Here is a 12,500-nt window from a genome sequence, read left to right as displayed (position 1 = left end):
TAACACCTTCACTACCACACTACAGATGGTTAACCTTCTGTATTGTCGCAGTGAAAGGGTTAACCATTTGGTAGTGTGGTAGTGAAAGGGTTAAACAGATATTGTGATATTGTTATGGGACATGTCTCTCTGACCCTGGTGTCTGTTGTCTGTTATGGGACATGTCTCTCTGACCCTGGTGTCTGTCTGTTGTCTGTTATGGGACATGTCTCTCTGACCCTGGTGTCTGTCTGTTGTCTGTTATGGGACATGTCTCTTTGTGTCCCCTGGTGTCTGTCTGTTGTCTGTTATGGGACATGTCTATCTGACCCTGGTGTCTGTTGTCTGTTATGGGACATGTCTCTCTGACCCTGGTGTCTGTCTGTTGTCTGTTATGGGACATGTCTCTTTGACCCTGGTGTCTGTTGTCTGTTATGGGACATGTCTCTCTGACCCTGGTGTCTGTCTGTTGTCTGTTATGGGACATGTCTCTCTGACCCTGGTGTCTGTCTGTTGTCTGTTATGGGACATGTCTCTTTGTGTCCCCTGGTGTCTGTCTGTTGTCTGTTATGGGACATGTCTCTCTGACCCTGGTGTCTGTCTGTTGTCTGTTACGAGACATGTCTCTCTGACCCTGGTGTCTGTTGTCTGTTATGGGACATGTCTCTCTGACCCTGGTGTCTGTCTGGTGTCTGTTATGGGACATGTCTCTCTGACCCTGGTGTCTGTCTGTTGTCTGTTATGGGACATGTCTCTCTGACCCTGGTGTCTGTCTGTTGTCTGTTATGGGACATGTCTCTCTGACCCTGGTGTCTGTCTGTTGTCTGTTATGGGACATGTCTCTTTTACCCTGGTGTCTGTTGTCTGTTATGGGACATGTCTCTCTGACCCTGGTGTCTGTCTGTTGTCTGTTATGGGACATGTCTCTCTGACCCTGGTGTCTGTCTGTTGTCTGTTACGGGACATGTCTCTTTGTGTCCCCTGGTGTCTGTTGTCTGTTATGGGACATGTCTCTCTGACCCTGGTGTCTGTCTGTTGTCTGTTATGGGACATGTCTCTTTGTGTCCCCTGGTGTCTGTCTGTTGTCTGTTATGGGACATGTCTCTCTGACCCTGGTGTCTGTTGTCTGTTATGGGACATGTCTCTCTGACCCTGGTGTCTGTCTGTTGTCTGTTATGGGACATGTCTCTCTGACCCTGGTGTCTGTCTGTTGTCTGTTATGGGACATGTCTCTTTGACCCTGGTGTCTGTTGTCTGTTATGGGACATGTCTCTCTGACCCTGGTGTCTGTCTGTTGTCTGTTATGGGACATGTCTCTCTGACCCTGGTGTCTGTCTGTTGTCTGTTATGGGACATGTCTCTCTGACCCTGGTGTCTGTCTGTTGTCTGTTATGGGACATGTCTCTCTGACCCTGGTGTCTGTCTGTTGTCTGTTATGGGACATGTCTCTTTTACCCTGGTGTCTGTTGTCTGTTATGGGACATGTCTCTCTGACCCTGGTGTCTGTCTGTTGTCTGTTATGGGACATGTCTCTCTGACCCTGGTGTCTGTCTGTTGTCTGTTATGGGACATGTCTCTTTTACCCTGGTGTCTGTTGTCTGTTATGGGACATGTCTCTCTGACTCTGGTGTCTGTCTGTTGTCTGTTATGGGACATGTCTCTCTGACCCTGGTGTCTGTCTGTTGTCTGTTATGGGACATGTCTCTCTGACCCTGGTGTCTGTCTGTTGTCTGTTACGGGACATGTCTCTTTGTGTCCCCTGGTGTCTGTTGTCTGTTATGGGACATGTCTCTCTGACCCTGGTGTCTGTCCGGCAGACGGTGACAGAGAAACACAAGATGAACGTCCCAGAAACCATGAACGAGGTCTTGGACATGTCAGATGATGAAGGTAACCATTCAAATAATCTCCTTCATCAATCTGATGGTTCAGTCAATCAACCAATCAACCAATCATTATATTTTCTTCATGTACATTATTTTTCATTCTTTGTTTTCTTTCTGAACCGTTCTGTCATCCAGTCCATAGAACCCATGTCCCTGAAATCTTCTCAGATGACTATTTATCAGATATGGACGAAGGTATTTTCATCAGTTGATTTTCATTTGATTTCATGATCTGTTCCTTCTTTCTTTTAATCAGTTGTTTCTATGTATGCTCTCTCTCTCATCTGTCTCTCTCTTCTCCCCTCCTATATTTCATTCTCATTCATCTCAAATGAGCCCCTCCCTCCCTCCCTCCCTCCCTTTCCTCCCTCCCTCCCTTCCCCTCCCCTCTATCCCTCCCTCCCTCCCCCCCATCTATACCTCCCTCTCCATCCCTCTCTTTCGACACACTGTGTGAAAATACATATTATTCTGTGATTGGTTCGACATACTGTGTGAAAATACATATTTAGTCTTTTAGCAGCTAGCTAGCTAGGTGACGCCTCCTGTAAAATGTCCATGGAATCAGCCTTTATCCTGGTTGTCATGGTGACAGTGGATTTAGCCTTTATCTTGGTTACCATGGTGACAGTCTGAGAACGGCGGGTGTGTGTGTGTGTGTGTGTGTGTGTGTGTGTGTGTGTGTGTATGTGTGTGTGTCTGTGTGTGTGTGTGTGTGTGTGTGTGTGTGTGTGTGTGTGTGTGTGTGTGTGTGTGTGTGTGTGTGTGTGTGTGTGTGTGTGTGTGTGTGTGTGTGTGTGTTTGTGTGTGTTCTGTTCTGTAACAGAAATGTCATGTTCAATAGAGATGGGATTCATATGAACAGGGAAGGAGCCAAGCTGCTCTCTGTTCACTACACTCACTCCTGTGGGAGACAAACCCCTCTATGCCTATACTGTAGATTGACGTCATCTAAGTCCAAGCTTTTCCAGTTAATCAGATTATATGCCTCACTCAAACCTCCCACTAGCTCAGGCTTGGGCAGTCAATTGGTTATGATTCGTCCTCTCATATTTATCATACCCTGAATAATATCGCTGTCATTAGTCCATGTTCAGCCAACCTGCCTCGTCTAATGGAATTATAGCAAATGGTCGTATTCATCATATCACTTTACAACCTCCTACGCACAATAATCCACTTAAATAAAATAATGTACTTTTAAAGAAAGAAAGGATCTGGGTCTGATCCACTTCAACATGAGAAGTCTACTTAAACACTTAAAACATTTGATTATCTTAGTGTTGAATGAGTCTGATAGTGATTCCTTGTGAGGGCTGTGGGTGTGTGTGTGTGGGTCATGAGCAGATAATAGGGACTACATAAAACGGATAACCACTAACTGCTTATGCAGACGTTTTAGGAGAAGGGGAAAAATAAACAACACAAAACAACCTTTACAGGTGGAAGCCTCAAAGTGAGTATTCAAGAAAATAAATAATGTCCAAAAAAACAGGACGACACTCATTAAAGAGGTATTGTAAGCCACAAGGGCAACTCCTAAAAACAGAGTTTATATTGCAAACATAAAACAATAAACCTCCACCAAGGGAGTTTATGTGCAAAGGGCAGTTCCAAAAGAACAAAAGAAAACACTACCATAAAGGACTCAGTCTTTATAAAATAAAGTGTAAACTAAGCCAGTAGACGAAAACGAGTATAGCTACAAAAGAAGGCTAAATGCTGAATAGGGCAGCACTACACTTAAATATAAGAAGCCTGACCAAAAGTATAGCCAGCACAAGGAAAATGAAAAAGCTGTTGACACTGCAATCTCCAAACTTAAATAGACTCCACATGGCCATAGGCACAGCTGCACTGCATCAGGTGCAATCAAGCCCACACACCTCCCGACCCATGAGGCAATTAACCACAGGGAACAGGGATTGACAGCTATCCCTCACAGAGAGGTGAAATAAAGCAAAAATAGACAGCTGTCCCTCACAGAAAGGTGAAATAAGGCAAAAACCATGACATTCCTCCATAGTGTTGGACCAAGAGAATGAAGGTGGGTAGAGTGCCAGCACTCTGACCAGATGACTTTTTGATTGATTGATTGATTGATTGATTGATTGATTGATTGATTGATTGATTGATTGATTGAAAACCTTATTAACAGATTGCAGAATGGGTACAATACAGTACAGCTCAATACACACAATTGTTAAGGGGATGCAGACCAGAGAAAGACTTTCGTCTTGTTTACATCAGGGTCCCCCTGATGGGGGGTTGGGTAGGAGGGGTGGGTCGGGAACACTGTACAACTGTACAAGAAAAACTGTACATTGGAATATTGACAACCATACTTGGTAATTTACTGTACATTGGAGGGGGTTGGGTTAGGACATTTACAAGGGCCAGTTTCGAATTGCAGTCTCCCGTAGGTGTTCTTTGAGAGTGGTTTTGAAAGTGGGTAGTGATTCACATTCCTTTACAGCTACAGACTAGGACTAAACTAACTCTAATACCCCTGTATGTTATGATGATAACATAATGGATTACACAGCTATTGTGCTACAAATAGTAAATTAGTAGATAGTATGTTTTATTTGTATTTTGTATTAACACATTCGGGGCCATTGGGATGCGTCTAATAAATCTCTAGAGGACCAGCAAATGTAAACAGACTTGGGGCTGTTTGTAGAGCTAAATCTATACTTTATAGTATTGCTATCTGTCCATTCTCATTGTCAATTGGGACCATAAACCGTCCCTTCAAAATGGATTAAAGAAATAATTTTTTCATCAATACGTTCTCATTTTATAGCGCCGTGAATATAAGCGTTATACGGCATTTGGTCTAGTATATTTCCTGGAAGGCGAGATAAAGGGCTAATAGCTACTAACGTTATATCCAATGGCATTCCCGTTATACAAAAGCTACAGTTAAAACTCAAACTGCATATTGTTTCTGATTATTGATTACCAATAACCGTGTTAATAATAATAATAATAATGGATTGGATTTATATAGCGCTCTTCATGACACCCCAGTGACCCCAGAGCGCTTACAGAGTCCATTATTCGTTCATACACAGTCATACCGGTGGTGGTAAGCTACAATTGCAGCCAGAGCTGCCCTGAGGCAGACTCACGGAAGCGTGGCGAATAATCATTGCCTACGGCCCCTCCGACCACCACCAACATTCATTCACATGCATACACATTCATACGAGGCAAATAGGTTAAGTGTCTTGCCCAAGGACACAACGGCAGTGGGATGGACATGGGCTTGAGCTGGATTCGAACCACCAACCCTTCGATCATTGGACGACCCGCTCTACCCCTGAGCCACGCCGCCCCACAGCCGTGTTCGTCTAAGTAGCCACATACGCTGGTCGGCTGGTTGAGTATCATAGCAAGCTTTGATCAGCATGTAATTTACGTGAAAAAGATCGTACCCTGAGCCGGTTGGATCCCCCCGAGCATTTCCCCGTTATCGATCGCCATCTGGTAGATCGATATGTCCATTGGCTGATGATAAATCCCCTTATTGCATAGTGAAATCCGCAATCCAAAACGTATCCTGTGCAACAGACAATAGCTATCGCTTCAGATGAGAAGAAAACTACATTAGAGATCCAAAAAAAAAGACAACTTTTGCCACAGGGAACACTCTATTATCGCGATAGCGCCCCTAAGAGGATCTGGCCGGTATTGCACTTTGGCGAATTCAAAGAGTAGGGTACATCTGCAGTGCAGCTCGGCGACCTTGAATAGGTTATTAAAATGGAATAAAAGCCAAAACAACTTGCCACGGATATATCCGTCCTTCTGTCCACAACGGGTGGAATCGAAACACGGAGATCTCCGTGGTCGGGCGCCATTGTGTTAATAGTAAGAAACACAAGTATGTTTCTAAATTTTGTAATGCATTCATTACTGTCTAGCCATCTTTCCTGTTTAAATGTAGTCTATGCTCAGAATAATTCGTTCAAAATTACAGTATAACACCATTTTAATGTCGCAAGAAAACAATTATGATATTTGGTAGCTAGCTATCAAAGGAGGATGAAGGATACTTGCAGTTCTATTCATGTTAGCTAACGTTCGCTAGATGGCGATTAGGTTATTCACAACAGCTACATACTTTTATCATGCACTCTTTTACGAGGCTGAGTTGGTACGAGGCTGAGTTGGTACGAGGCTAAGTTGAGTTGGTACGAGGCTAGGTTGAGTCGGTACGAGGCTGAGTTGGTACGAGGCTAGGTTGAGTTGGTACGAGGTTGAGTTGGTACGAGGCTAGGTTGAGTTGGTACGAGGCTGAGTTGGTACGAGGCTGAGTTGATACGAGGCTAGGTTGAGTTGGTACGAGGCTAGGTTGAGTTGGTACGAGGCTGAGTTGGTACGAGGCTGAGTTGATACGAGGCTAGGTTGAGTTGGTACGAGGCTAGGTTAAGTTGGTACGAGGCTGAGTTGGTACGAGGCTGAGTTGATACGAGGCTAGGTTGAGTTGGTACGAGGCTAGGTTGAGTTGGTACGAGGCTGAGTTGGTACGAGGCTGAGTTGATACGAGGCTAGGTTGAGTTGGTACGAGGCTAGGCTGAGTTGGTACGAGGCTAGGCTGAGTTGGTACGAGGTTGAGTTGGTACGAGGCTAGGTTGAGTTGGTACGAGGCTGAGTTGGTACGAGGCTGAGTTGATGCGAGGCTAGGTTGAGTTGGTACGAGGCTAGGCTGAGTTGGTACGAGGCTGAGTTGGTACGAGGCTAGGTTGAGTTGGTACGAGGCTAGGCTGAGTTAGTACGAGGCTGAGTTGGTACGAGGCTAGGTTGAGTTGTTTGAGAAGCTAGTAAAGGGCTACATCTGCTCCTCCCTCCCCATCAACCTAGACCCCCTGCAATTTGCATACTGCCCCAACAGGTCCACAGAGGACGCCATAGCCCATGTGCTGCACACAGCAGCATCACACCTGGACAAGAGAATGCTATTCATCGACTACAGCTCAGCATTCAATACCATAGTCCCCTCCAAACTCATAGCCAAGCTCAGGGACCTGGGCTTGAACTATGACCTCTGCCAGTGGGTCTTAGACTTCCTGGCGGGCAGACCCCAGGTGGTGAGAGCAGGCAACTGCACCTCCTCATCCATCACCCTCAACATAGGGGCCCCCCAGGGCTGTGTTCTGAGTCCCCTCCTCTACTCCCTGTACACACATGACTGTGTGGCTCAGCGGAACAACAACACAATCATCAAATTTGCTGACGACACAGTAGTGGTGGGCCTGATCTCTGCAAACGACGAGAGGGCCTACCTGGAAGAGGTCAAGGTCCTGGCAGGATGGTGCCAGGAGAACAGCCTCTCCCTGAACGTCAGCAAAACAAAGGAGATGATTGTGGACTTTAGGAGGTCGGGGTCGGGGACTACAGCCCCCTCAGCATCGACGGGGCACCGGTTGAGAGAGTGAACAGTTTAAAGTACCTCGGAGCCCACATATCCGAGGACTTGACATGGACCACACACATTGACAGTGTTGTGAAGAAGGCACGACAACGCCTCTACTTCCTCAGGCGCCTAAGAAAGTTCCAAGTCAGTCAGAAGATCCTTAAGAACTTCTACTCATGTACAATAGAGAGCATCCTGACTGGCAATATCACCTCCTGGTTTGGGAATAGCACCGCACAAGACCGTAGCAGACTACAGAGAGTGGCACGTTCAGCCAAACGTTTTTTATCGCTTCATTTCCGTTTCAGAGCATTTAGAAAAGCACCCGTTTTGAGATAAAAAACAGTTCATTCTGGACCATTCTATGATAATCGTCTTTTACTGGAATATTCCACAACGTTGATATTCGTCGGCCTATTTATGAATAGTTTTCAAATAAACGCTAGATGATCAATATTATACGTGCACGCAAGCACATTCGGGCCGCGCACGGATAATCGTCGTGTTCATTTCCTCTTGGACTTTTTCAGTAAAACCGAAAGAGCCCATTTCACATAACAGCCTATATCTTCATCAAAATTAGTCTGATTATCCTAACACTGATAACATAGATTCCTTACCTGACATCAGATGGTATCCAACTGGTATATTCCAATTCCTGATCACCATTCGAAAAAATCGATAAGTGTATGGATCCAACGTGATACAGTAGTACACATGATTCCGCGGGGCTGAGAGGCTCCAGAATGAACTGTGGTAACCCCGGCTGGATCAGTGGACTGGAAAATGTGGAGTACCGGATTTTTTTCCCCATCCATTTTCATTGAGTCCATTCCAAAATCCCTTATGTCATCTGGGAGACGATAGGGGGCGCATTTTTCCACATATGATCGCCGGCGGCGCTCGGGTATACTCGGGTAGGCTCGCGTGATGCAATATGATTTCAGATCGATAAAAAAAATAAAATAAAAAATCCGAGAAATCTCGTGAGTGGCTTTCAACATAACTATCGGAAAGCCGAGATATCTCGTGTGTGGCAGTGAAAGTGTTAAAGAACTTGAACTTGAACTTGAAATAGATCTCTTTGCTCCTTCAAAATAAAAGTCTCTGCATAACTACTAGTTCAGGTGAAAATATAGGTTTCTGGATAATCTAGCATAACAACATTTCACTTCACTACAAACAGGCTTATCTTTGTGTGTTATAAATGTAGCTTCAGTGAAGATTGTTCACAACATCTGTTGACATGCTGAGCGCCAGAGTGCTTTGACGAATGAAAGGTTCTGTCCAATCAGGGTGTTGCAATCCGTTCCTATGCTACAGTGACCAAGCTACGTACCAAAGACACCGAACTGAACTATTGTACATATTCAGATAGATACACAAACAAACACACACACACACACACAAAGGAGTTGCACGCCAACTTCCTATTCCTGTCTAGCATTAGGTGTCCCCTTCTAAACACACACACACACAAACAGACACAACACACACACACACACACACACACACACACACACACACACACACACACACACACACACACACACACACACACACACACACACACACACACGCACACACACACACACACACACACACAAACAGACACACAGACACAGACACAGACACATACAGTGGAAATTCTTAGAGCAGGGCAGGCAGTAGAAAGCTGATCTGTCTGTTTGTGTGTGGGGTGGGGGGTGAACAGGTGGAGAGAGAAACTAGAGAGTTGGATAGTGAAAGTAGTGAAATAGTATGTGATAATGAGTGACAGAGAGAGACATACAGAGAGACAGAGAGAGAGACATACAGAGAGACAGGTTAGGGTTCAATTAAGTTTGGGTTAGGGTTAGGTTAGGGTTAAATACATTTTGGGTTAGGGTTAGGTTTGGGTTATGTTAGGTAGGTTTGGATTAGGGTTAGGTTAGGTTTGGTTTAGGTTTGGGTTAGATTAGGGTTAGGATTAGGTTTGGGTTAGGTTTAGGTTAGGGTAGGTTGAGGCTAGGCTAGGTAGGGTTAGGTTAGATTAGGTTTGGGTTAGGTTAGGTTAGGTTAGGTTAGGTTACAGAGAGAAAAAGAGTGAGCAAAGAGTGATGGGGTAAGTCATACGAGAGAGAATGAACACTGGATTTATTGGCTACTTGTTGTGTTGGTGATACTAGAATTATGTTGGATACTTACTATGTTGATGACACTAGAATCATGTTGGATACTTACTGTGTTGATGATACTAGAATCATGTTGGATACTTACTATGTTGATGGGCTTCTCTCAGTATCTCCCTCCCTCTCTCTCCCTCTATCTTTCAAATTCGAAATGCTGTCTCTTGTTAAACCACACTGTAGATATGGAATAATATGTTCATGTATTTAACTAAATGGGTGTTTGATACTAGAGGGGTGTTGTGAGCACCTCTCACGGTGTGTTGCTGCTCAGGGTTTTACTTCATCTCTCAAAAGCCTTTTGCAGATGTTTTACCATATAGTACAGATAGTTAACATTATTTTAACAGATAGTTTACAGTATTTTAACAGATAGTTCACAGTATTTTAACAGATAGTTCACAGTATTTTAACAGATAGTTCACAGTATTTTAACAGATAGTTCACAGTATTTTAACAGATAGTTCACAAATAGTTCACAGTATTTTAACAGATAGTTCACAGTATTTAACAGATTGTTAATAGATAGTCCACAGTATATTAACAGATAGTTCACAGTATTTAACAGATAGTTAATAGATAGTCCACAGTATTTTAACAGATAGTTCACAGTATTTAACAGATAGTTAATAGATAGTCCACAGTATTTTAACAGATAGTTAACAGATACTGTAGTTCACATGGTAGATTGACCTGGAGGGGGGGCTGATCTGTTGCTGTCACTACTTGAAAAAGCGTGTGTGTGTGTGTGTGTGTGTGTGTGTGTGTGTGTGTGTGTGTGTGTGTGTGTGTGTGTGTGTGTGTGTGTGTGTGTGTGTGTGTGTGTGTGTGTGTGTGTGTGTGTGTGTGTGTGTGTGTGTGTGTGTGTGTGTGTGTGTGTGTGTGTGTGTGTGTGTGTGTGTGTGTGTGTGTGTGTGTGTGTGTGTGTGTGTGTGTGTGTGTGTGTGTGTGTGTGTGTGTGTGTGTGTGTGTGGTGTGTGTGTGTGTGTGTGTGTGTGTGTGAGAGAGAGAGAGAGAGAGAGAGAGAGAGAGAGAGAGAGAGAGAGAGAGAGAGAGAGAGAGAGAGAGAGAGAGAGAGAGAGAGAGAGAGAGAGAGAGAGAGAGAGAGAGAGAGAGAGAGAGAGAGAGAGAGAGAGAGAGAGAGAGAGAGAGAGAGAGAGAGAGAGAGAGAGAGAGAGAGAGAGAGAGGAGAGAGAGAGAGAGAGAGAGAGAGAGAGAGAGAGAGAGGATAAAATGGAAAAAGAGCCTTTAGGCTGGTTGCATTGATCTTTCTGAAAATGTGTCAAGAGAGAGAGAGGTTTGTGGAAATTGGAATTGATAACATTTGGAAATGACTCACTTCGGGATATATTGATATATTGACAACAGAACAGAGACACAGAGACAGACAGACAGGACAGACAGGCAGGCAGACAGCAGAGAGAGAGAGAGAGAGAGAGAGAGAGAGAGAGAGAGAGAGAGAGAGAGAGAGAGAGAGAGAGAGAGAGAGGGGGAGAGAGAGGAGAGAGAGGAGAGAGAGAGAGGAGAGAGAGAGAGGAGAGAGAGAGAGATGGAGAGATGATTGATGTGAGCGCAGGAACAGAAAGAAAGATAGAAAGAGAGAGGGGGATAGATGGAGAGAGGATTTTTGTGTAGGAGAACAGGAACCAACAAAGAGAGAGTGTTGTCTGAGTATCTCTCTGTTGTTCTACAGGTGAGGATGTTGATGACTGGGGACACAGATAAATATCTGGCTCCGCAGGACCTCCGGGAGCTGGGAGACGACTCTCTGCCCCAGGAAGGGTACATGGGCTTCAGCATCGGAGCACGGTCACAGAGGTGAGACCACACTACTGCCATATCACTAATACTGTGTAGAAATAATACTATATACACTGTGTACAAACTAATACTACACTATATACTGTATACAGTATATACTAATACTACACTATTATACTGTGTATAGCTAATACTATATACACTGTGTACAAACTAATACTACACTATATACTGTATACAGTATATACTAATACTACACTATATATACTGTATATAGCTAATACTATATACACTGTGTACAAACTAATACTACACTATATACTGTATACAGTATATACTAATACTACACTATTATACTGTGTATAGCTAATACTATATACACTGTGTACAAACTAATACTACACTATATACTGTATACAGTATATACTAATACTACACTATATATACTGTATATAGCTAATACTATATACACTGTGTACAAACTAATACTACACTATATACTGTATACAGTATATACTAATACTACACTATATATACTGTATATAGCTAATACTATATACACTGTGTACAAACTAATACTACACTATATACTGTATACAGTATATACTAATACTACACGATATATACTGTGTATAGCTAATACTATATACACTGTATACAAACTAATGTTTTATTATGGAAGTCAATGGAGAAATGTTTTACTATGGAATTCAATGGAGAAATGTTTTACTATGGAAGTCAATGGAGAAATGTTTTATTATGGAAGTCAATGGAGAAATGTTTTATTATGGAAGTCAATGGAGAAATGTTTTACAACGGAAGTCAATGGAGAAATGTTTTACAATGGAAGTCAATGGAGGAACTCCAGGAAAAGTCAGTAACATTAGTACCTTCCGGTGCTTTGACTTGTACTGACAGGATGGTCTGACAGACTGAATGAGACAGATGCTATTGACCATCTGAGCGCTGACACACATGTCCACCGGGCCAGAGGAAATTAAAACCAGTTCCATCGCCCCAAGCGTTGCGTGCATGTGTGCGTGTGTGCGCATGGATCAATGTTTGGGAGGTGGTATCTAACTGGGTTAATTAAAGCTGCACCGGATAGATTTGAGAAGAAAAAATTACCTCGACAATATCTAGTTGCAAATATTGTTTACAATCTCAATACACATTTTTTAAATCATCCTTTGAAACAAAGTGAATCAACGTTGCTCTTAGAGGATGCTTCTTTGAAAGAAAGTGAACCAACATTGCTCTTGGATGATGCTTCTTTGTATGGTA

General features: G+C 43.4%; 1 protein-coding gene across 1 annotated transcript in view; it reads left to right on the top strand.

Moving 5' to 3' along the window:
• Window positions 1-12,500, top strand: part of ank3b (ankyrin 3b) — a gene marked incomplete at its 3' end in the record, with an annotated part of 393,887 nt that overhangs the window by 231,565 nt on the left and 149,822 nt on the right. Inside the window, 4 exon segments of the mRNA XM_084323081.1 lie at window positions 1,797-1,869; window positions 2,001-2,060; window positions 11,149-11,159; window positions 11,161-11,273. Of these exon segments, the coding sequence (XP_084179207.1) occupies window positions 1,797-1,869; window positions 2,001-2,060; window positions 11,149-11,159; window positions 11,161-11,273 (257 nt within the window).

This window comes from Notolepis coatsorum (genome assembly GCF_963971535.1).
Source record: "Notolepis coatsorum genome assembly, chromosome: 10".
NCBI classification, from domain to species: domain Eukaryota; kingdom Metazoa; phylum Chordata; class Actinopteri; order Aulopiformes; family Paralepididae; genus Notolepis; species Notolepis coatsorum.
The sequence above is the reverse complement of the archived record's forward strand: the minus strand, read 5'-3'. Positions and strand labels throughout refer to the sequence as shown.